At 41.1% G+C, this 26,142-nt stretch overlaps 2 protein-coding genes across 11 annotated transcripts in view; one reads left to right on the top strand and one right to left on the bottom strand.

The window, feature by feature from the left end:
- The window catches only part of LOC105485414 (ATP binding cassette subfamily D member 3), a 99,968-nt gene extending 98,712 nt beyond the window's left edge, over nucleotides 1–1,256 (top strand). For all 9 annotated transcript variants that reach the window (XM_011747762.3, XM_011747763.3, XM_011747770.3 and 6 more), the window contains one exon: nucleotides 1,064–1,256. In XM_011747762.3, the coding sequence (XP_011746064.1) occupies nucleotides 1,064–1,141 (78 nt within the window). In that variant the 3' untranslated portion in view covers nucleotides 1,142–1,256. The remainder of the gene's footprint in view (nucleotides 1–1,063) is intronic.
- Nucleotides 1,257–13,198: 11,942 nt separating this feature from the next.
- LOC105485416 (coagulation factor III, tissue factor) lies at nucleotides 13,199–26,140 on the bottom strand. Of its 2 annotated transcripts, XM_011747772.2 has the most exons (6): nucleotides 25,893–26,133; nucleotides 24,614–24,725; nucleotides 20,349–20,548; nucleotides 17,422–17,600; nucleotides 16,652–16,814; nucleotides 13,199–14,622 (listed from the first exon to the last, which is right to left on the bottom strand). In XM_011747772.2, the coding sequence occupies exons 1-6, from the start codon at nucleotides 25,990–25,992 to the stop codon at nucleotides 14,486–14,488; spliced, it is 891 nt and encodes a 296-aa protein (XP_011746074.1). In that variant the 5' UTR covers nucleotides 25,993–26,133; the 3' UTR covers nucleotides 13,199–14,485. The 2 variants fall into 2 exon arrangements, with proteins under 2 accessions (XP_011746074.1, XP_011746075.1); XM_011747773.3 differs by lacking the exon at nucleotides 16,652–16,814 and having other exon boundaries at nucleotides 13,336–14,622; nucleotides 25,893–26,140.
- Between the last annotated feature and the right edge of the window lie 2 nt (nucleotides 26,141–26,142).

Genomic DNA, 26,142 nt, shown 5'->3' with positions numbered 1-26,142 from the left:
GGTATCTTGCTACACAAAACATATAACCTGATTAAGGACCCTTTTTTTTGCCAGATACTGAGCTAAGTGTCATAAGGGATGCAAATTAATTACAATCTTTACCTTCAAGAGCTTTAGGATGTAGATGATAGTCTACAAGTGATAAAATGAAGAGCATAGGATTTGAAGTTGGAGAGCCTGGGTTCAGGCACCAGTGTTTCTAGCCTCAATTACTTCCTTTGTATAATGAAGTTATTGATCCTTACCTGCCTATCTCTTAGCTTACCATGAAAATTAGACAGGTAGCCTATATGAAAGTACTTAATAAAATTCAATGAAATTGTATATAACTGTATGACTTTTAAAGATAGCTTTTATTATTTTATTGCATATTATAATTTGTCAGTTTTTCATGAGCTGAACAAGAAATTGAATAACTAGAAATGAAAGCCCTTTAAAATATAGCCAAGCCTTTGTGTTTTCTCAGAAGTTCATAAATATTATAGCCATAGGACATTGAGAGGAATTGAGAGCATCTGGGTTTCACTTTCCTCTTCTTTTGGAGGTATAGACAAGTAGCAAAATAATCATCAGGCCAGTGATCATGTGAAGGAGGGGAACACAACTAGAATGAGAGGGGCCAGGATAGCTAAGAAATAGTAATACAGAAAATGGAAACTCAGAAAGCTTTCTGCAAATAAGCCACTAAATAAAAACAGAAGGCTTTGTAACTGCTGTTGTGTCTCCAGAGGTTAGGATATATAGGCACTTTTTATAGCTCTTTTTCCCCTCTACTAAATTAAAAACAAATAAAAAGCCTTAAGCTAGAGATTCCGAGCTGATTTAGGAAATCAGGCTACAGGAAGCAATACTGACTGACATATGGAACAGTCCTGCATTTAGCACAGTTTAACCTACTGGTAGCTGAGATTCTTGGTCATGGAGTTAAGGAAGCATTCTAATTTGTGGGATGCTTATAGATTTAGCTCCCTTAAAATAATGAGGAAGTCTGTATTTTACTTTTCATAAAGGACAGTACTGTATTCACTTAGTTACTGACTTTTTTCTCCCTTCTTTCCCATAGTACTACCTGCATATGGATGGCAGAGGCAACTATGAATTCAAACAGATAACAGAAGATACAGTTGAGTTTGGCTCTTAGAGAAATCTGGAGAACTATACCTGCTTCAATGAAATAATTACAGAATACACTTAGAAATGCAAAGTACATTGTAAAATAAAGTTGAGCTTGGTTTTTAAAAAAAAAAAAAAACAAAGCAACAAATTAACTAGATATAGAATAATGGAGAACAAGTTGTTAAAACATTTAGTATTATATAGGATATTGCTAATTGTGTATATGTTGGTTTAATTATTAATATGTACTAAGAATGTCCTTATTCTTGTGGTTAAAAACCTGCCTAAATTAAATTGGGCTTCAATCACTGTAACCTGATTCATCCTGGGATGTAAACCATTTGAAGTCAGCTAATTGGACTTTTATGGCTCTATCTTTTCCTTCAATGAAGAACCCTATTTAAAACCAGGTTATCATTTGTCCTGTTCCAGCCAGGTAGTCTTCAGTTTCATTTTCCTGTGCCCCATGGTAGTTGGAAACAAATCATAATGTATTATTTAAATGTATAACATCGTTGCATAACAGCATTTATTACACAGTGGCAGATTTCTTTAGCTGCCACAGTAATACTCATTCCTTGTGTGTGTCTTGGGTGCATTTAACTCCAGGAAAGCCATTTTGATTTTCCTTAACTAAATGATAAATGTACCCCTCTCAGTCTGCAGTATTGAGTTGTTTAAAGTATATGTGCAGTCTTGCTTACAAGGAGGGGTTACCATGTATCACACTAATCTTCCCAATGTTTGGGATATTAAAACACAAAGTCCTTAACATGCCAGGCTCAAGGTCTTATGGGAGTTTTAGATTTTTTAAAGAATTAGACAAATTTGTGTGTGTTAGAAGCCCATTTATTAGAAGTGTGGTGGTTATTTGGTATTAAACTCCAGATGAGCCATAGGAAGGCACTACATGAAGTAATGCACTGAGTGTGCAATGCTATCACTGTCTTTGACTGTGATTTTATGTTTAAAAAGTATGTTCTAAAATTATTATATATACATGGGTGAATTATGTTTCCGAGGCACTGTTTTATCTCTGTGAATCTTAAATAACTTTTTAATATTTGGGTTATTATGTTGAACGATCCTAAGAGAAGATGATTTCAGTTCATCAAAACATCATTAATGACTTTATGTATTATTTACCCAGGGAGAACTGAAACTGAGTATAATCAATAAGCTAGATATGAAATCAGTTTCTCAAACTGAGCTTCTGAAAGGGGCATTTTATACTCTTGTTTCTGCATAACTGGTTTTGTTTTTTTGCAGAATTAACTATAACAATCACTGGCTACCGAAGTAAACTGATGTACTGAATTCCATAATACATAACATTCAGTTTTTACCACTTCTGTTTAGCAAACTTGTATACTTATTTTCTGTACAGATTTAAAAAAAAAAAAAAACAAAACAAAACTCAGATATCCTATACAACTTTTGCTTGTTCTTTTTATTCTGGTATCTAAATGCTGAGAAGTTCATTTATAATTCAGCCTTGACTTGAAAACATACATAGTTTAGTCTTGACTTGAAAAACACAAAAATAAATTCAGAAAATGCTTTTAGCACAGTGTCTCTTTTTTAAAGTTTTGTCAAGTGTGGTTTTTAATTGAATGAATTTCTCTGTTAGAAAAGTTCAGTAAAATCTGTGTACCTGACAAATGCTACCAAACATCCAGGAAACTTTAAAAGATACTATTCGTCTTGGAAAATATTTTAAGGCATGGGGAAGTTTCAGATTTTCAGATTTCTGGATTACCTTAAACCTACTCGTAGAAGTATTCTCCTAGCTGCCTTATAATTGCTTTTGTTATGATTCTTGCCATCAAAACAACAATTTGGGCTTTTTTTCTTAATTCTTTTCTTTTTTATGTAACATATATTATAGTGCCTCACCATCTGAGGCACAGAGGAAGATCCTTCTGGAGAATCACATTATGTAATGGTGGTTCTTAGAAGACCAACAATAAAGAAATCCATTGGTTCCAAAACGTGATTGACCACGGAACATCTTTTTCTACGTAATTCCTATGAACACCTTCCAGAAACTACACTGGGAAATGGTAGTTTAATCCGAAGAATAAAGCAAAGAATAAGAACTTTCATCCATGAGCACCATGCTGCATACCAAGACATATCACTGTGTTCTCATAACAAGTTTTCATGTAATGAGAAGTATGAAACAGCGATGGTAGTTTGTTTTGCATTAATAGAATAAAATATATCTAGCATTTGTCTCTTTCCCCCCTTTCTGAATGATTAACATTTGGCTTAAAACCGGTGATACGATAGCATCTGTCATTACCTTATGTAAAGTTTTAACTTTTAAACTTGGTGTTTAAAATCATAATTTGTGCTGAGAAGCAGGATGAATTTTCTTCTAACAGATGGACTTTGACATTGTTAGCTGCAGGAAGCTGTCTCTTTTTTTTTTTAAACCTACGTTAGTGATTTTTCCTTTGTGAAGAATTGGAATGTTCCGACCATTTCCATATACATAGCATATGCATGTCACTTTAAGAAAGTGCCAAAACAACTGAAAAGCAATCCCCTTCAAACCTTAGGAACAATGATTTTAAACTCTTCTAGTCGGTGTGATTGCATCTCATTTTTTTAAACAATATGCCTTCATAGCTATTTCTTGGTTTATCAATTTTAGACATTCCCTACCACCTTTTTTTTTTTTTTGCCACATCCCCTCATATAGTTAAATCATTTTTTAAATGTGTAAACATATTATTGTAGTATATGTACAAAAACGACAAATTTAGGCTCTGAATTTTTAAGAAAGCGGACACATTCGTAACCACACCCAAACACCAAATGAAATAGAACATTGTTATAGCACTAAAGGCTCCTTCTTGTTCTCTTCCAATTATTAGCTCCTGACTTCTATCACATAAATTGGTTTTGCCTGTTTTTGGACTTTATATATATTCGATACCCTTTTGTGTATGACTTCTTTCCCTCAGTATTGTGAGGCTGATTGATCCATGGTAAGTGTCAAAATAGTTCCTTCACTTTTATTGCTGTGTAATGGTTAATTGCAGACCATCCCTGACTTAACAGAGGGTTCAGTTTAGAACTTTTCAGCTTTATGATGGGTTTACCTGGACGTCAAGTGCATTTTTTGACTTAACGTATTTTTGACTTACTGTGAGTTTATTGGGATGCAGCTCCATTGTAAGACCAGCAGCATCTGTATGTGAATAGGCTATTTATTCCTCTTCCCATTGATGGGCATTGTGTTGTTTTCTGTTTGGACCTGTTAGGAACACTTCCTAGAAATATTCTTATGCATGTCTTTGGGTGCACATGTGTGTGCATTTATGGAATGGAATGTGTTCAGCTTTGGCACTGCCAAAGTTGTTCAGTTTTTACACTGCCACCATAAGCGTGGAAGAATTCTGGTCTTCCTAGTCCTTGCAAAGACTTGATATTCCCAAGTCTTTTTAAAAATTTTTTATTTTTACTTAATGTATGTTCAGCCATCATTGTGGTTTCATTTTGCATTTCCCTGATGACTAATGAGGTTGAACTCATTTAATGTTTATTGGCTATCTAGATGTCCTCTTTTTTTTAAGGTGCCTATTTAGTCTCTGGGCCCTCTTTCAAATAATATTCTATTATTCCAGATATTCTATATTCTGGATATGAATCTTTTATTAGATAAATATTCTAATATCAGACAAATTAGACTTTAGGACAGTGAGTATTTCTGGAAATAAAGAGGGACACTTCATAATGATAAAGGTCAATCAAACAGTGTAACATTTCTTAATTTGTATATACCTAATAGCATAGGCTCAATCATAGAAACTGACATAATAAGGGAAAATAGACAACCCCAATTTTTAGAGTGTTACTTACCATTCCTGACTTAACAGAGGGTTCAGCTTCCAAGTTTAATTCCATGATGTTTAATTTCTTTGAAATTTCTGTTAACTCAGGTAAAGCTCTTTTTGCTAGTTCTTCGAGTGGAATAGCAAGCTCTGGGGTCTGGGTTTGAAAATGCTTTTCAAAAGTAGCAGTTATTCTAAACAAAAATAGTTATAGGCAATACTCTGAAAGCCATCTCTCTCTCTTAAAAAGATAACTGGTTCAACTCTAAATAGCCAGTCAGTTTGCCAAGTGACTGACTGGAATGCTTGAGACAATACAAAACTCCAAATTTTGTCAAACACATTTATTTTTGGCATTATCTATGACCAAGATTATGTTTTAATGATGCTGGCATGCCCTCTTCCTGGAACACTTTGTACTTCCCCCCACCTTGCCTGGTTAACTCTGTGTCCTTCAGCTGAGATTGTAGGTAACCCTTCCAGACCCAAGTTAGGTGGCTCCAGGTAAGTTCCCCAAAACACCCTACTTTACCTAACATAATATTTATGTTCTATTGCAATTGACATTTCAACTCTACAAATACATAAGCTCCACAAAAGTTGGGATTATGTGTTTCATATTTTAATCAAATCCATAGTGTCAGGCATGTAGTAGGTGCTTAGTACTAGAATAAATTACTGAACAAACAAGTGAATTCAAATGCTTAAGTATGGTTCTTGCCAAGGAAATGACAATCCAGAAAAGGGGCTACAATGGGTGGACAACCGTTTTGTACAATAGTAAGAGTTAGAAAGAGTATAATAAGGAAGTGGGGAGAATGCAGTGGGAATCCAGGAAGAGGAAAGCTCCTTGGTGAGATCCAGGAAACATTACAGTCTTGCTGAGTTGGTAGAAGCAAGGAGCATGATCAGTGGAATCCAGGCAAGAAAGCGTTTGGTCTTTAGTAAGCTGTGGATTAAGACAGAGGTCCTCAAAGTATTGTCTTTGAAAAACGTGTAGTATTTTTAATATGATCACGACTCTGCCTTTTCTTATGGCTTGGATTCATAACTTGCTGATATTTAAGTTTAATACATTTCATCTTCTCAAGACTGTGCCGTTCTGTCCATTGGTGGGGTGCCTGTCTCCTTTTTCCATCCCACCGCCGCTACCCTCTTTGTGAAGGAAGGCATAGAGAGCAGTTTCCTAGACTTCAGCGTGCATAAAAACTACCTGGAAAATGCAGATCATCATTCATTAGCTCTGGGATTGGGCCCAAGAATCTCGATTTTTAACTAGTTTTCAAGTGACGCTAAAGCTGTTGTCCCAGACCACAGCTGAAGTAGCAGGATCTGGGGTGGGAGCTCTGGCTATGGACTAGAGAGGCCATCACAGGTAGAGTTGCAGAAATCTGCAGAGTATTTTTTGGGTTCATTTATTCAGGCTTCCGTTTCATGTTCCTTTATTCTTAATCACTTACGGGTCTTTTGGATTTTGTTTACAATTCCTTCAGTTCTTTTATAATCCAGTCTGTGAACATTTCAGTCGTCTATCCTTCTCAGGAACTCAAGATGGCGCCACAATCGTAGTTGTAAAGGACGCTTCCCGTCCCAAATGACGTTAATATATGCAAGGGAAAAAGCATTTCCTGCCCCTCTGAGTGTCTGTTACATCTCTTATTCTCCAGCCTGAAATATGCTTGGAGAAGACAAATTGCTTTGCAAATGGAGCATAGTTTTTTGGTTGATTTTTGAAAATCAGGCTGGATGAAGATTGTCATGTCAAAAAATGTTTTCTTAAAACTCCTTTAGATCCCTATTTTTAAGATTTGTTAAATTGTATATATTCAAGATGAATTTCAGCTTCTTGGTTTCAAAATTGCTGGATTATTAATTTTCATTTCACCCAGAAATACAGTGATTTTAAAGTATTAATTATTGATACTTTAATAATGTATAATCATAGGATTTAAGCGAAAAGGGGCTAAAGATCTTAGACCAATGAGCTCACCTGAAAAAAATAGGTCTCCCATTTTTGCTTAAATGTCTTGAGTTTTTGTTCCTTGCAACTGGAAAAATCCTAACAGGCTCATATATAACAAACTTTATAGGGAGTGTGCAGTCTACAGAGGAGAATCTTGTCTATGCTCTATGTATTCTTAATTTGTTTTGGCTTCAGAGCAGGTTGCATTCTGATTTCTCCAAGGCCTGGGAAGCACCATTTGGGTCTGTGGCTATTTCCAGCCTCTCTGCAGTAAACAGTCAACACATATTGCTGATTGCAGTCATTAACAGGTCAAGCCAGTGGTTCTCAAACTTCAATGGGCATTAGAATCACTTGAAGGGCTTCTTGTTAAAACATTGATTGCTAATTCGGTAAGTCTCCAGTCCAAGGTCAAGAATTTACATTGCTACCAAGTTCTCAGGTGACACAAATGCTGCTTTGAGAACCATCGGATTAAACTAAATGGAATAAAGCAATGGTTTGAATGCATTCAAGAAAATGAACAAAATTTCTTCAGAGAATCAGATATGCACACAAGATTTAATCTTTGCCACCATGCAGATAGCTTTTCTTTAAAAGGAAATAGTGTGGCTTAAAAAAAGAATATTAAAAATAAATATGGAAAATTGGGCCCCCAGGCATGGAGCAAAGTGTAGCAGGATGAGGGGCATGTCAGAAAGGCACAGGGGTCTGCTACAGAATGGCAAACCAGCATGTGTCTGGATTTAGGAGAAAAAACATTCCTCCACCTTCCCACCAAATCCCCTCACAACAGCTGATGAGTAAAATTCTACCTTTACTCTCTTACTTTTTTTTTTTCATTTTAAGAATGTGACTGTTGATAAAATATTATGAATCACTGACACTTTAATGTGAATGATTTTTAAATCCTTTCATTAGTTGGAATGGTGAAATGGTGTCCTTTGAAATATCCATGTATGGCCATGCTTAGTGGTTCACACCCGTAATTCCAGCACTTTGGGAGGCCGAGGCTGGCGGATCATTTGAGGTCAGGAGTTCAAGACCGGCCTGGCCAACATGGTGAAACCCATTTTTTTTTTTTTTTTTTTTTACAAAAAAGCCAAGCACGGTGGCGTGTGCCTGTAGTCCCAGCTACTCAGGAGGCTGAGGCAGGGAATCGCTTGAACCTGGGAGGCGGAAGATCCCTCCACGGCACTCCTGTCTCGGCAACAGAGTGGGACTCTGTCTCAAAAACAAAAAAATCCATCTATGTTTTTTTCCCAGGTCTGTCTTGATCCTTGACCCTTTTTCCAATTTAGTTAGCTCAGCAGTTCTGTGATCACTGTCTCTGGAAGGGATATGGCAGCTGAAAGCAGAGAAAAGTGGAGTCTCCTGAGGTTCAGGACAGTGTGAACAGCAGGACTAGTGCATAGACCACAGATTTAAAAGAGAACATGGCAACGAGTAGGACAGAGGCTTCCCCGCCCCAGCCTGCCACTCTCAGACTTGAAAAAGACTTCCCAAGCTGAAGGGAGAGGTTAGAGGGGAAGTGGAGGGATCTAGAGGGCAGTTACAGTGGTGACGGGATGTGCACTTGAACACAACTCCAGTGGAAAGGTAGGTAATCCAGAGGGAGTCACCAAATAGCTTTGGATAGTTTCTGTCATCTGGTGGAAAGGAAGCCTAAATTTAAAAATCACGTGTTAGAGAAATGAAGAAAAATACTGCTACTGTGCCCGTGGACTCTGTACTTCTCTTTGTACCACTATGGGGCCTCGTGTATGGGAAGTCATGAAGTCTCGTGGCTCTGGAGTAGGAAGTTGCGCTAAACGGTGAAGGGCTCGACAGGAGGCTCCTGGTGCGTGCACCGGCCGGCGCTGAGCAGCCTTTTGGTCCTCATGCTCCCATTGGGTGCTCTTCTCTGGAAGCCAGCGGGACTGTAGAAGGAAGGATCTCTTCTTTGAAGCCTTTGTGGATCCCCACAGAAGAATATGGTCATTTCCTCCTAGGACTCCCAGAGAGAGAGAGAGCTGGTGAAGGAGAGCTGGTGGAAGACTGCTCTAGATCCAGTGCGGGGCCTGGGATCCCTATTGGTCAGCAGAATGAGAAATGAGTTAGAAACAGCTAGTCACAGAGTCAGGGAGAGCCACGGTAAGCTAGAATCCGGGAGCGTCCCTGCATTTGTCTCTCGCCGCCTCTAACCATGATGACCAAATGGCTACTGCTTCACTTCTCCTGTACAAATCTTGTGAAAATATCTCTTTTGGTTAACTATAATCTAGAACCATACAGGGACCGTGACTCTGGGAAACGTAGTTCCAGATTAGCCAAACTGACACATTATAAAATTGCTCATAGAATCCTATGAGCATAGAGAGCTGACAGCAATACCCGTTAAAACATAATTTATCATTTGTAAAAGAGTTACTTAGATGTTGCGAGGAAAATAGACTGTAGGGGAGTAACTGTGGGAACAGGAGACCAGTTGGAAGGCTATTGCGGTCATCCAGTGAGAGAGGAGAGTGGCTTGAAGTAGGGAAAGAGCAGAGGAGGTGGCCTTTGGAAATGGGGTGTATTTTAAAGGTAGAGATAGCAGGCTTAGCTGATGGATTGAATGTGGCATGGGAGAAGAAAGAGAAGTCAATGATAACACCAAGAAGTTTTGGCCTGAGCCAATGGTGGCTGTTTCTTAAAATGGGAAGGACTGGGGGAGAAACAAGTTTTGGGTTTGGGAGAAATTAAAGATTCTCTTTGCCTGTATTGAGATTAAGATGCCTGTTAGCTATCCAAGGAGAGAGTTTGTGTACGTATTTGGATCAACAGTGCAGCTCTGGAGTTCGGAAAAGAGGTTGGGAGCTGTGACATGTATTTGGGAGTCATCAGCATCTAGATATTATGGGCATCTGGCATGATAGAGCTTGATAATAGAGCCATGGACTTGAATATATTACCTAGAGAGTGATTATTGATAGAGAATGAGAGAATGAATGAGAACTAATTATCTTAGTTCAAGCACTAAGATAATCCAATATTTAGAAGTTGGAAAGAAGATGGTGTCCAAGAGGGAATAGGAATTAAGGAGGAAATCCAGATGAGGGATTCCAGGGATCAAAGGAAATTTGTTTTTTATAAGATAGAAAATAATACAGGATGTTTACCTACTGCTAGGAATGATCAAATAATACGGGAGAATTTATACGGCTGGAATGAAGGGATAATTTTAGGGGGCAGTCATTAAATAACTGAAAAGGCATGAAAATGAAATGTTATTTTACACTATAAATTCATTCTAGGCACCTTCTCTTTCTGTTTATATTCGATGGTCAGTGCTTATACAGCATGGTAGGGTGCTTTTGACTGCAAGGAACAGAAAAACTGACTCAGCTCGCTTAAATAATTAGTCAGGTGATGTCCAGTGAGAAGTCCATGGGTTGCACTTTGAGCAAGGCTTGATCTAGCAGCTTGGTGCTGCCACCAAAGACTTCACTTCTTTTTTCTTTTTTTTTCTAAGCAGTCCTCTATAACATGTCTCAAAGAGTGATTACAAACACATGTGAAACAAATGTGAAATTCGAAGGTCTTGCCAAATGAATGAAAAGCAAAGACTTCACTTTTTACTATTGCTCTGCACTGCTCTCCAATATGTCAGCTCCACGTAAAGCTGGCTCCCTTTGTGGTCTCAAGACGGCTGCCAGCAGCTCTTGTGGCTACGTCTCTTCATTATGTTCAAGAAAGAGCATCCTGCCATTCCCAGAGAAAGCCTTGATATACACTCTTCTTAGGCTTGGTTAGGTCACATACCTACCTCTAAACCAATTTTTGCAGCCATGAAGAAGGAATGTGCTGACTGGCAAAGCTGGAATCACCTAGATCACAGTTGAAAAGCAAGGGCTGTGGGAAAGGAGAGCATAAGCATTCATTCTAAGTATCTGAATGAAAGTCAGATGACGTCATAACAGTAATCAACCTTCCAAGCAACTATTGGAGGAAAATCACACAATTAAATACACATATCATAGAACAGATTAAAAGAGCATTTGGGAATGAGTTTATTCACCATTTGATGAATAGAGATAATTGTTTAAGGGACAGTTCCTTAGATTATAAGCCATCAGCTGTAACTAAGCTAAAATGTGTTTGGATTTCATGAGTATTAGTTACTTATATGTAAACCAAATTCAGTTAATAATTTAACATTGGAAAAATATCTTTAGAATGCATGAAAGGGCTGGGCACGGTGGCTCACGCCTATAATCTCAGCACTTTGGGAGGCCAAGGTGGGTGAATCACTTGAAGTCAGGAGTTCGAGACCAACCTGGCCAACATGACAAAACCCTATCTCTACTAAAAATACAAAAATTAGCCAGGCGTGGTGGCTCACACCTGTAATCCCAGCAACTCAGGAGGCTGAGGAACAAGAATCGCTTGAACCTGGGAGGCAGAGGCTGCAGTGAGCCGAGATCTCACCACTGCACTCCAGCCTGGCGACAAAGCCAGACTCTGTCTCACAAAACAAAACAACAAAATCAAAACAAAACAAAGAATGGGTGATAGTTTGGTTTACTAACAATTAGCTCTATGGGGTACATTACTGGTCAAGTAATGAAGTATAATTTGGTCCACTGGAGGGCAGCAGTTTCTGGATAGCAGCCAACAGTCTGTAGTATGGTTTCTGCTCCAGTGTCAATCACAGTGCTGATTTTTAGTAGCGGCTGGTAGGTCTCAGCAATGCGGAGGGATGTGGCAAAGTAGGGAGTGGTTAACATTTGCTGTGTGGAAGCTTTCTGATTATTGCAATTCAGCCTCATTCCCGTCTATAATGAATCCCTTCCTTGTGATCAGCCAGATTCCTCATTAGTACCCAGACCTGTTTTCAACCTGCCAGTATTTTCCTTAGTGGAATAATTCAAATTCCTTAGATAATGAAGCCAAGAAATTACATAATGCTATAATTAATCCTGGCAGGGAAATATCTGGATAGGCACCTTCTGCTGTAGCTTGTTTTGCCTCCTCATGTAATGCGCTAAGCTCTTTGTTCCAGGTAGACCCATGTGAACAGGAATTCAAGATAATGGTTGAAGCACCCTTCCTTGAGGATGTGCCCCCATGCCAGTTTCTGTTTTGTTGACTCTGCTGCAAACACATCCCTTTTCTCTGGTATAACAAAACACTACAACAGTGCAAGATTCAGCCTCTCCAGCATCTGCGTTGATGGCAACAACAACAACAAAAAAAGTAATAATAAACAAAACCAACCAAATAAACCAACCACTGGTCTGTTTTCCATAATTTCTCCAAAATGGCTATCATTTTTATGAGGATATCAAAGGTTTGTTTCAGGCATTCTTCCTTAGGATGTGGTGTTACATAAAACAGTTCATGCTTGGAATTTTATTGACAATGTTCAATTTCTTTGGTGCAAAGGAACAAAATGGACTTAAAATTTATTACTAGCTAGGTAGTGAGCTGAGGCTGCTCATCTGAATGCTTGTTCAATTTCTTTGCGGAACCACTTCTGAGTAGGCGTGCCATCTGGTTGTTTTTCCTAGATGGTAACAGTGCCCCCTTCCACAGTGGGAAGCAAAAGTAGTTTTGTGGCCCAGTAGGTGCCAAGAACCTTTTTCATCTCTAGTTAGAATCCTCTTTTACTACAGTTCAGAGAATAAAGCTGTTTTGCATTTGAATGGATAACTACATTCTAGAGATAATAAAGTCAACTCAATTCAGCCATGACTGACTGAGTCCACTGTGCAGTCACCCTCAAAAGCTATAAACCATGAGCTAGGCCCAGTCCCTGCCCTCCAAGAGCTCTCGATCTAGCTTGCTTTTAATTGACTCTAGAGATCTCATTCCACTTGATCTCTCTCTATCCTATATTGTCCTTTTACCTAATTTTCTTTCACTACAATCATCCCAAGAATGTTTCTTTTTTTTCTCATCTCCAATTAGTCAAACTACTGCCAATGGAAAGAAATCTCTCCAAGTCTGCAGTAGAGAGCATTATCTTTTCCCTTCCCTGTAAGACCACATCCCTGCCCCCTGTCATGTGCCTTGTGGTGACTCCAGTAGGCAAAGTATTGTCAGGCTTGGTCACTTGCTTGGGGCAGCAGCATGTGAACAGAAGTAACAATGGGCCCGTACAGAGCAGAAGAGTAGGAGATGGGCTTAAAGCTTGAAGCTGTGGTTGCCGGTTTCTACCAGTTTTTTGTTTTTCCCTCTGCCCTGACCTAATTAGGGGCTTCTCCATTGGTTTGCATCCTAGAATGAGAAGACATTGAGAAGAGGTGCAGTCAGCCTACAGTCACCAAAATGTATTGTAAGTGAAAAAGATACGTTGTTATAAGCCACTGACAATTTTAGTCATTTACTGTAGTAGAGCTAATACAAACACCAAACCATACATAAATAATAAATGGAAGATCGAATAAGTACAACAGTAACAATTCCCAGTCACCTTTATTTATATAAAAGTATATTAAATAAATTATCTCAATATATACAAATAGAACAATATTACCTATATAAATAGAAAATCCCCATATAGAAAACCCTTTAAAAAATTATACATACAATGTCAACCATAGAAGCTTTGAGTACCTTAAGTCATAAACTCTGTAGTTTGTATAGTAGTCTTATAAAAATAGAGTTAGCTCTCAAATGTTTAACGCCACTTCAGTCATTTAAAGTGCAGACTGTAAAGCATATTAGGAAGGTGCCCAGAATACCGACGTCTCCCGCACTTAACACATTCATACAAAGTCTGCCAATTGTTTTGAATTTCCAAATGTATTCCTGAAAAAAAAAAAAGAACCTAAACACTACAGACATATGTTAGAAAAGTCCTAGAAATTCGCCCAATTTCCATTTTACTTTCCTACATGGATTGAAGTCAGCCTCTCAAAAGCTTTTTGGCTGGGCACAGTGGTTCACGCCCGTAATCCTAGCACTTTGGGAGGCCGAGGTGGGTGGATCACCTGAGGTCAGGAATTCAAGACCAGCCTGGTCAAGATGGTGAAACCCCATCTCTACTAAAAATACAAAAATTAGCCGGGCGTGGTGGCGGGTGCCTGTAATCCCAGTTACTCGGGAGACTGAGGCAGAGAATTGCTTGAACCCAAGAGATGGAGGGTGCAGTGAGTCAAGATCATGCCACTGCACTCCAGCCTGGGCAACAGAGCGAGACTCTATCTCAAAAAAAAAAAAAGAAAAAAAAGAAAAAGCTTTTCAAAAGTCTACCCAGGATTTTTTAAGGCATTTTCTCATTTGTTTTTGCTTGGATGACCTGGTTACTCCTTGAGTGCGGAATATATAATCTAAAGCATGTTATGTGCAAAAGGTGCCATAGTGTTAAAATTAAAACTTGGAATTGGTTGTAGTACCATTCGTTACATTTCAAAGTGACTAATGCTGATGTCAAAACCAGAATGCTAATGGTAGTAATAGGTCATATGAAGAGCTTTTTTTGAACTCCAGGGTCTTCATGCTCCGAAATACTCATTTGTGTTTCCATGTATTCTATTCTCTTAAAAGTTCTCGGTCACAGTGCAATACAGCATTTGCAGTAGCTCCAACGGTGCTTCCTTTATGCAACATTCAGTGGGGAGTTCTCCTTCCAGCTCCGCCCCACTCTTGCCTTTTTACACTTGTGTAGAGATATAGCCAGGATGATGACAAGGATGATGACCACAAATACCACAGCTCCAATGATATAGAATATTTCTGAAAAATAAAGGGCATCTAGTCAACTTGGTGAGCTCAAATCCCATTTATCAGTGGGAAAAATTGAGGGCATAACCCCAAATTACACCATCCTATTTTTGTGCAATTTGAAATTTCTTTCTTTCACTCTTTCCACCACACTTAGATTAGGAAAGAATTTGTCAAACCCTGAACGTTTCAGAGTAATTGACAATGTCTAAACACATTTAATGGGCATTTAATAAATTGAATAATGTGCAGTCCAGAAAAGATATGTAGTTGGAGGTAAGAACGACGGCTGGAAAGAAGTGCCTAAAAATGATGCTGAGATTGATGGCAATGATTATAGTAGAAGGTGAACCCTAAGTGCAAAGTGGGATATCCAAAGTGCTACCAGGATTCGGGTGAAGAAGAGATAGTAACTAGTTGGTGCAGTAGGAAGGCTTCCTGCTGGAAGGGGCATTTGAAATGCCTCTCCAAGATAGAGAAGGGCCAAGGAAGCAGACAAGTGTGTGTGTGCACAAAAGGAGAGGCACTGGAATTAGAGCCAGGCTTTAGGACAATGACTGAAGGCTGTGGGTAGGATGGCCCAGAGGGAAGCAGGACCAGAGGCAAAGAGAAACCTCTCCCATCAGTGGCAATAAACAGGAGAGAACAGTTTATTTAAAGTGTTTTAAAATGTTCAAATCTCATCTTCACCTGGAGCTAGGCCATAATTTCTTTTCTTTTTTTTTTTTTTTTTTTTTTTGAGATGGAGTCTCGCTCTGTCACCCAGACTGGAGTGCAGTGATGCAATCTCAGCTCACTTCAGCCTCCGCCTCCTAGATTCAAGCAATTCTCCTGCCTCAACCTCCTGAGTAGCTGGAACTACAGACATGTGCAACCATGCCCAGCTACTTTATGTATTTTTAATAGAGCTGGAGTTTTATCATGTTGGCCAGGCTGGTCCCAAACTCCTGACCTCAAGAGATTTGCCAGCCTGGGCCTCCCAAAGTGCTGGGACTACAGGTGTGAGCGACCACACCCTGCGTAAGCCATCGTTTATATCCCCTGACACTTTTCTTCACTGAAAGTACTCAGAATACTTTCCTCGTAAGGCATGGAGCGAGATGCACAGTCTTGCAGCTTCCTGTACGTCTGAATGCCCACAGCACTTCCGGTTAGGGACCGTTCCCCACACAGTGTGCCTGAGCTCCCAACATCTGCACACGCGTGGACACACACGTGTCAGCCATATGCACACATGCATGCGGGTATATCTGATATACTCAATCGCTTCCCTTGATGGGTTAGCCTCTGTAGCCTCTGTGGCAACAGAGGGTACTCACAAATGTCTACCGGGTCCTGCTGCAGCTGGTCCAGAAGCCACCCCAGAATTAGAATTTAAGCATGAAAAAATGCCCAGGGAAATCTGTGACTTGATGCTAAATCCTAAACATAGTTTGTGTATCCAGGGCTCAGCAGAGGGCTTAGCACATGGTAGGTGCTCCAGAAAACCCTTGCTAACACAAGGGCTCAAACAACACAGAAGCATTTCTAAATGTCCAAAATCTTAAGAGTACCAAGAGCAGGCCGGGCGCGGTGGCTCAAGCCTGTAATCCCAGCACTTTGGGAGGCCGAGACGGGCGGATCACGAGGTCAGGAGATCGAGACCATCCTGGCTAACACGGTGAAACCCCGTCTCTACTAAAAAATACAAAAAACTAGCCGGGCGAGGTGGCGGGCGCCTGTAGTCCCAGCTACTCGGGAGGCTGAGGCAGGAGAATGGCGTAAACCCGGGAAGCGGAGCTTGCAGTGAGCCGAGATCGCGCCACTGCACTCCAGCCTGGGTGACAGAGCCAGACTCCGTCTCAAAAAAAAAAAAAAAAAAAAAAAAAAAAAAAAAAAAAGAGTACCAAGAGCAAAATCAAAACCAAAACAAGCAACAACAAAAAAACCTCCAGGCAGTTTGTCTTTCTGAATATTTAACCAAGGAAGTACATCCCAGCCCTGAGGGTGGAGCTACTCCTCCAGAAGGCACCCACACTCCCACGCAAGCAGAGCCACTCACCTCTGGATTCCCCTTTCTCATGGCCCATACACTCGACGGGGCTGTCTGTACTCTTCCGGTTAGCTGTTCTTCGGGAGGGAATCACTGCTTGAACACTGAAACAGTAGTTTTCTCCTTTATCCACATCAATCAAAAACTCATTAGTGTTTGTTTTGGCTGTTTTCTGTAAAAAGATGGAGTTCTTAATTCATCTGGGCTCAGAGTCAATTCTTTCCCCTTCCTTAAGTCACTGCAGAAGTAAAAACCTAGGTTCTAAGCAAAGTGTACATGAACATAGCTGACACGTGAAGGATTAGAAGTGACTTCGCTAATCAGTTTCCCTTGATCACTGCTAATAATGCCTTTTCCAAGACTGAGAAGATCCAATTTAGGTATATTGAGCCCTATTTAGCCCCTTTAGAAGACATCTGCAGTAAAAGAAAAAGGAAGGGAGTATTATGCATTGAACCAAAAACACATTTTGTGCCCGGGATCCTCAATAGAGGGAGAAATGTGAGCGTGGGGGACCTTTAGAGATGGCCGGATCCAGCGGTTGGCTGAGGAACCTGGGACTCTGCGGGGGCCCTGCCCAGAGTCACAAGGTAATGGAGAGTCACAGGTAAGACCAGGCCTGTTGTCCACCCCTCCCCACAGTGGGTGCTCCCCCTTCTACTCCACCACCTTCTCAACAACCCTGTTCTGCTTTTTTTGAATTGGGGAAGAAATGGGCTGTAAAACCCAAGTATCCACAATTTAAAACAGGTCATAAAAACAAATTAAAAAATGCTCACCTTTCCCGAACTTGAAGATTTCCAATAATAGAGTGTATAAATTAAGTCCTTGCCAAAAACATCCCGGAGGCTTAGGAAAGTGTCGTTCCTTCTAACTAAAGTCCATTCATCTTGTACTGTCACATTCACTTTTGTTCCCACTTGTTCAAAACTCTGAATTGTCGGCTGTCCGAGGTTTGCTGACACAAAGGAAATGAGCTTGGTTAGAACCAAAGAATTCTGTACAAAGTCAAATCCTGTTTCATTTTCATAATTGACAACTTAATTATCTCTCATATAAAACATCTACATAGAACCAGCTGCCTGAGAGAAGCAGGCGTGGCGGCCCGGAGCTGAATCCTGAGACATTCTGTGGCAGTGCTGTCCAAGGGGAAGACAATGGAGCCTCAGACACCATTTTAAATTTTCTGGTAGTCACATTAGAAAAAGTAAAAAGGAACAGGTGAAATTAATTTTCATAATACATTTTAGTTAACCAAGGACAGTTGACCCCTGAACAACATGGGTTTGAACTCTGTGGATCCACTTATATGCAAATTTTTTTCAATAAAAGTTACACCAAGTGTGCCTGCCTCCTTCTACCTCCTCCACCTCTTCTCCTGCCATGGCACCTCCTCTTCCTCCTCTTCCTCCTCTTCCTCCTCTTCCTCCTCTTCCTTCTCCTCCTCCTCCTCCTCAGCCTACTCAACATGAAGATGACGAGGATGAACACCTTTATGATGATCCACTTCTGCTTAATTAATACTGAATATATTTTGTCTTCCTTATAATCGTCTTTTCTTTCTTTCTTTTTTCTTTCTCTCTCTCTCTCTTTCTTCCTTCCTTCCTTTTTTTTTTTTTTTTTTTTTCTTGACAGAGTCTCGTTCTGTCACCCAGGCTGGAGTGCAGTGGCACAATCTCAGTTCACTGCAACCTCCTCCACCTGGGTTGAAGTGATTCTCCTGCCTCAGCCTCCCGAGTAACTGGGATGACAGGCACCCACAACCATGCCCAGCTAATTTTTGTATTTTTAGTAGAGATGGGGTTCCACCATGTTGGCCAGGCTGGTCTTGAACTCCTGACCTCAAGTAATCCACCCGCCTTAGCATCCCAAAGTGCTGAGATTACAGGCGTGAGCCACCATGCCCAGCCTCTCTTCCTTATAATTTTCTTAATAACATTTTCTTTCCTCTAGCTTACTTTGTTGTAAGAATACAGTATATAATGCACGTAACATATAAAATATGTGTTAATTGACTGTTTATCTTATTGGTAAGGCTCCAGTCAATGGTCAACTAATACACAGGCTATCAGTAGTTAAGTTTTTGGGGAGTCAAAAGTTATACTCGGATTTTCAACTGCACAGGGAGTCGGTGCCTCTCAGCCATGCATTGCTTGAGTCAACTGCATATATCTGGAATATAATCATTTTAACATGTAATCAATATTAAAAAGTTTTGAGATATTCTATACTTCTTAAGTTCCAGTGTATACTTTATACTTACAGCATTAGCCATATTTCAAGTGGTCAACAGCCACATGTGGCTAGTGGCTACTATATTGAACAGGGTGGTAGCATAAACTATAACATTTTAGGTCCAAAGAAATGTAGGGCTATGAGAAAGCCCAGGAAATGTCCTTGTACCTCGAGAAGCCGATTTAACCACTGGGTCTCTACAATGGCTCAATTATCTCATATGCTTTGGTTAAATGACAGGAAAACAAACATCAATTCACAGGCCAAATATGCATGTGCACATGCAAAACAAACATATAAAATATTTTCTATCTTGCACCAACAAAGGATTTGAAGTAGCTTACAAAAAACTCAAGAACTATTAATATAAAAGAGAATCATGAGGATGCCATTAACTAGGCGGGAAATGAATGTCAACCATGCCGCAGTCACCAGAGGGACTGCTGACGCCGCTACATTCTTGCCTGGTGCCACAAGAGACACAGGCAGAAGCACCCAGGGGTCTGGAGGGTTTTGCAAATGGGGGCTCTGGGAAGGCAGCCACATTCACCTAGGGTCAGGCCCTCTATTTCAACCCTCAAAGTAGATAGCAGAGGAGGATGGCTGGTTGGTTGTCTGTCCCCCCCCTTCTCCACCTTTCCTACCTTGAGAAACTGTTCTCTCTCGCTGGGCCTAACACTAACACAACACCTTCATTCTAACCAGCTGGCCCTACAAGAGAAGCTCATGTCACTCTACTCAATGTGCTACACGCGTTTATCTGAAATGCCTAGATCAGAGCCACAGTTGCGGCAAAAGAATTTAAATCTCCTACCTGACAGGAATTCTCTTCATTCTCTTACTGGCTCCTAGGGCCAGCTTACAGGGGCAAAGGCTGAGGAGGAAAGTAGTCCACCTTCCCAAAAGCAGAACGAGGGTGACAGGCCGATGGCTGGGCAGGTGCTGGCACACCATGGAACTCAAATCACGGCCAAGTGATTGGAAAAGGTCAGCATGATTAGGCTAATGATGGGCTCAGAGGGAAGCCATGGACTTTCCTCATCGATTTATGACCATTTGGAAAAAATCCTCAACTGGGATTTTTGGTATGATAATGGGACAGAAAAATCAGGATATATGATACATATAGGGAAAAGCTAAAACCCCGGCCTTGGTGGATTTCCTATCCCTACCCCCTTCCCTGGCCTGTCCTCTCCCAACACACATTCAGGTGGTTACTGAGGACAGTAACAGGGTCTGGGGACAGACCCGGGGAGAAAGTTACTTGATGACACTGTCATCAGCTCCAAAGTTCTTATTCTGTGAACCTCCTGCCACATCTGGAATGTGTGAAGAGGGCTGTGTTACATACCAGTTTCCGAGAAAAAAATAGTAAATATTTTTAATTTAGTAGCCCCTAAAGGTATCAGATCACAAGAATATTCAGACGTTTATAACAAGAATGAACAGTGGTACAGCCCAAGCGACTTACTCTCCAGGTAAGGTGTGAACTCTGGGGAGTTCTCATATGGAGGCTCCTCCGTAGAACCTGTGCTCTCCACATGCCCTGCCGGGTAGGAGAAGACCCGTGCCAAGTACGTCTGCTTCACATCCTTCACAATCTCGTCAGTGAGGTCACACTCTGTGTCTGCTGTGTAAAAGCATTTGCTTTTCCAATCCCCTGACTTAGTACTAAAGAAAGAAAAGAAGGAAGAAAAATAAATGGAACATTACAATTTGCACTCAATAAGATAGACTGCTTCCTGGCTGTGGCGTTCTGTGCTAACATCAGGAGCCCTACGATCAACACTAATGATGCAGTTACTGTGCAAGCACTTTGCTTTTTTTAAAACATTGTTTTGTAGAGATGGGGTCTTGCTATGTTGCCCAGGCTGATCCTTCTGTTTTGGCCCCCCAAAGTGCTGAATTTACAGGTGTGAGTCATCATACCTAGCAACACTGAGCACTTGGGATGCATGTTTGAGTCCTCATAGCAACCCAGGGGATGGCTCTGTAATTTGCCCTGTTTTTACAAATGAGGCAACTGAGACAAAGTGAGATTGGGTGACTAGCTCAAAATCACACAGCTGGACTTTGAACCAGATAGCTATTTGACTCGTGGATCTGTACTCTTAACCATTTTGTTAAATATCTTTCTTAGAATGTAGATGCTCTGTCACGGTTACAGGGCAGAAAGAGCAGTTTTCCATCAAGAGGAGGCAACTGAGACAAAGTGAGGTTGTTTACTATAGTCTACTTATTATATCATATTACATTGTTTGTTATATCACATTCTATATTCTATGTAAAATAGTCTACATAATAACATGTTATACATATATTCTCTCATGACCACTATTAATGCTATTATTAATCATTCATTGACTCCACTATATGCCAGGTACTCTACTGGACCGTTTACTCATGTTACTTCATTTGATATAATCCTTCCAAGAAGGTATTGGATCTTTCTTATCCGTGAGGACATTGAAGCTCACAGACACTAAGCAACTTGCAGAAGGTCACATACCTAACCAGTGGCAGAGCTGGGTCTGTTTGCCCCATTATACTACATGCCTCCCCTGCTTTTGCAAGATGCGAATCCATCCCAACCAAGATTACAGAATGACAGTACAGGTAGTATCTGTCTAACAAAGTCTGAAACTAAAAAACTAAAGACAGATCATTCTTTTGCGAGACGTCATTGAAGGGTAAATGATTTAAAGGACTTCTAAAATGAAATTCTTCTAAATGACCAAAATAATAAATAGGTGAAGTGTCACTGCAACTTGATTCACACACTTCTGTCCCATGGAAAGTGACAGTTATGCTGCTCTTCCCTTTGGCATTCCTGACTACCAGAGGCAGACCCATCGTTCAAGGCCAGGTCCCAACTCCACCTGCTCCAGGAATCTCCAGATCTCCCTGCTGAGCATTTACATCTCCCTCCCTTGTCCCCCAGCATGAGTTCCTCCATGATGCTGTTAATATGAACACAGTCGGCCTGGTACGAGGGGTGCGTGCCCTTGTGTGCTCTGTCAAGCAACAGGGCTGTAGGGTCTCGCTGACTATTAGATGGTTTGTATTTACAGGTTGAATTAATACATAATCTTGAGGAAAACAAGGCATCATGTGAATTCCATTGTCTAAATTCACACATAAAAGCCATAAATATATTTTCTTTCAAAATCTGAACTAAGTAACCAGGCCAAAAGGATTTGGGTAAACACATTCTTTATCCTAAAGTGCACAAACTAAGATTGATATTGAAATATTTTGGTTTCTATTTATTTAATTTTATGTGATAAAAGGAGAGAGGCTATTTTGTTCCAGAATGACCAAAATGTGTTTTATTATATCATTTCCATTTCAAAAAGCAAATGAGACTACGCTGTTTCCTTTTTATCACTACAGCAAATAGTTGTTCAGATAACAGGAGAAAGTCTCCTAGGGCTTTCTATGTACCATACAGATACAGTATTTGGTTCCTTCCAGTTCACAGCAGGGACCACATACTCTACAGCAAAATTTAGCACAAGGATTTACACAGTACCATGGTAAGTAGTAACTGTGTAAACAGGTAATGAAGGGACAGTTCTGTAGAAAATCCCTCTTAATGCCATTAATAGCATTAACACTTTAAAAGCCTCCAAGGTTCTTCCAGGCATAGCAAAACCCTCTGATTTGGAATTCTGAGTTGACTAAAAAATTCAGTCACTAATTTGGTTGCAGGTTGTTTTTCAGAAGCTTTGTAAATTCAGCTTTAGAATTCAGAACATTTCTATGGAATGAATATCACAGGTGATGGTTTGTGCTAAGGCTTAAGCCAATAACATTTCCCAACCACCACTGAAAACTGTTAGCAAAGGTGAAAAATGCAGTTGGAGCTCAAAGTAGGGGCTTCTGCACAGCAGTAGTGTCCAGTGGCTGGAGCCAGGCTGCAGTAGTGAGAGCAGTGGGGAGGGAAGAGGGGCAGCTGCTTAAGATGCTAACTGTAGGGAGGGAAAACAGGCAGGGAGGAAGCCCCACTGAGGAGATTCAGTGGGCAAGGCTTTCCTTCTTCCTCCTGCTTTGCGGCCTCCCATCAGACTGTAGCAGAGCCACCTAAGGGGTGTGTGGATACTGGGTAGACCTTGGTTCCAGACCTGACATGGGCACTTACCATCAGTGTAGTCATGAATAAATCCCTCACTTTCCAGAGCAACAGTTTCCTCATCTGTAAAAATGACTGCTCTGGTCCTTTTTAACCAGGAATCTCATTTATTCCTGGGGTGGGTAAGAAGAGTGCACACTTGAGGCGCAGGCTGATGAAAAGCTCCCAGGCCCTCCAGCACAGCAGCAAGGGATTGTCCAGTCCACAGGACCACCCTGAGTCGGCTGGCATCCCCCAAGCTGTAGCCCTGCGCTCTGATGTTTGCAGAACAGGAGCTGTGCTCACTTAAATAACAGCAGCCTTATAAAGTTCAAGAACTTACAGTTAACAAAGGCTTATGTTTAAAAAGCAGGTGAATCATAAATATATTCCCACATGTCCCTCAAATATTAGATTGAATATATTTAGGAGGTAAGCATTCCTCTCAAAATCTAATTTTTACCATCTAGAAGGAAAGTGTTTACCATGGTAAACTTCAGGCCTGTATCAGAGAAATTAATTACTAATTCTCAATTGGTGAAATCTGAATTGACAAGTTTGACCAGAACTGTAATCATTATTTCAGGTTATGAAATTCCTTCATCTTTCTCTCCGCGCCCCCAGACATATCCACACATGCATGCACATATGCAAGCAAGTTCTCCCTGCTGGTTTGGCAACTGCTGTCATGAAGTTCATTTTGAAAAACAAGAACATTCACTTAAAATATCCATCGTATCTAGAAGTTGCATTCCTAATGCTGTAAAAAGCCTGGCACAAGCTAAAACAAAACAGAACAACAAAATACCTTTCGTTTTAGCTGGTGCTACTTTTGTACTTTACGTAATTAGCATTAAAATAATTTCCACAACAGCTATTCTCTATTTCATAAGATCTCTACCAAGCCTCCTAGAACATTTCAAAAACCAAAAACTTGCCAAGAATATGGTGAAAACCATCAAGGAAGACATAACCTTTAGATTGAATATGCTAAATTATCGGCTCCTGGGGACAGCTGCCAATCAGAGTTGAGGCACCAAGAAGCAGAGCCACCCCAGACCCAGAGGGTACAGACAGCGGAGTATTTCTGCTCTGCCAGGCTCCGTGAGTCACACATTTGGCCTCCTCCACTAAGATCATGTATACTACCAAATTTCGATTCATGGAGTCCAGAGATGAATGAATCAAACACTGCTTAAGGGCAATGCATACATTGGGATTCCTCCCCACCTTTTCCCTAAGGTGTTAGACATGGTTCACAGTCTAGACAGCAACAGAAAAAGACATCAGTGTTTAGATGAGATCAACTAATCTATCATGACCCAAAGCACACTTCAGTGCCTACTCAAGAAGGTTCACCTCTCCACAGTTTATACTTCACTTAGGAACTCTCCCATCATTTCCAGAAACAATTAAAACAATTAAAATGTTCTATCAGTTTAAGGTCTGGAAATGTTGCAGGCCTAATAGAGTATGACACCGGCCAGCGAATTGCCACGAATCCCTTCTTCTTTGTCATCTGTTAAATAATTTCTTCCAATAATCAGCTTTAAGAACATGAATGTTCAGCATAGGAGAGTAGAAACATCAAAACGCTTAATTTTCTTTTTTTGTACCTAGCTTACCTTATTTGAACAGTGTAGACTTGATTGATGGGTTTGGGTTCCCACTCCAAAATTGTCTTGAAATTAGTTGATTTCCAAGTTAAATTATATGCTGCCACAGTATTTGTAGTGCCTTTAAGCAACAGAGAAACAGCTATTATTACATGCATTTCTCAGCATTCGACTGTGTTGATGTATAAAACACCTTCCCACCTGACATCACCATAAACCTCACTTTTTATTTTTCAGCAACAAAAGCTTCATTAGTGAATTATCAAGAGAAAAAGAATCTTCAAATTTTTTCTAGACCTAGAATTTCTTCATGACAAGATTCACCTTGTAATCCCAGGACACCGGCAAGGATCTTGACATTTTCGTTTGAAATTATTCATGGGCAAAGCCTTGTTATAACTTGACCAGGAAGAGCCCAGAGCCATCAGTGTGCCCGTCCAGGACTCAGCTCAGGAAGAGTCAGGTTCAGCCCTCCAGGAAGGGTTTTCAGTAAGTTATGGAAAAAAGGCAAATCCCACACGTGTGACAAGAGTTAGGACTGCATACAAATGAAAAAAGTCAAACTTCACTTTTTCCGTTTTTATCTGAAATGTCTCTATCTTGAAACTTCCAAGGAGACCCATGTTCGTGTGGTCTGTCACACCGTCGGCTATATTGGATCAGGATAATTTATTATGAAGGTGTGCTTTGCCAGTACGCAGCAGGTCCCAGTCTCTACGCCGTACCGAACACCGCGTAGAAATACGGGGCATGCACAACGTTGTACCTGCTCCAATCTAAGCAGCAGTCCAGCCCGTTTGGATTGCCTCTACCCAAATCTAGAACAAAGATGGCCAGGAAAAGACCAGGGACGCTCTTTATTAAGGGAAAATGCACATATAATGAAAGATAATATCCAAACCTCTGCACGCCAACACGTGCAGACGCAAGCCCAAGTTCTATTATATTGAAGGTCGCGAATCACTGGGAAGCCCTTTCCCCAGAGTTAAAGCGGGAGCCAAAAGTCCGCTTATGCAACAACAGTCCAATTACTTGGACACCCAGAGCAAAACTCTCTAGCAGAAGGGGCAGCGGGGTCTGGGGCGCCAACTCCCTCCCTGCAACTCCCGCCGGCGCCCAAGGGACTGGGTTCATTCAAGCCCGGCAGGGTGAACGCAGCCGAGTCCCATAGGCGCGGGGGGCAACATGGGCGCCCCAGGGAACCAGGACGAGCCCGCTGCCAGCCGGGACTGTCTCCTCCCTCCTGCGTGTGGCGCGCCCCGGGCTTCCAGGGGCCAGTGCCACTCACCTGAAGCGCCGGCCACCTGGGCGAAGACCCAGCCGAGCAGGAGCGTCCGAGCGACTGCGGTCTCGGGGCGCGGGACCCGGGGCCAGGCAGGGGTCTCCATGTCTACGAGTTGACCGCGATATCGAGCGGGTTCCGTGGCGTCCCGGAGGCTGGGGAGGTTGGGCTGCAGGCGCCCTGGGCCGGCCAGAGGGAGTGCGAGGGGGTGCCGGGAGCCCGGAGTCTTGGCGATCCGGTGCCCCGCGCGCTATAA

Source organism: Macaca nemestrina, chromosome 1, assembly GCF_043159975.1.
Source record: "Macaca nemestrina isolate mMacNem1 chromosome 1, mMacNem.hap1, whole genome shotgun sequence".
Classification (NCBI taxonomy): Eukaryota; Metazoa; Chordata; class Mammalia; order Primates; family Cercopithecidae; genus Macaca; species Macaca nemestrina.
Note: the sequence above shows the minus strand (reverse complement) of the source record. Positions and strands in the feature narration are given on the sequence as shown.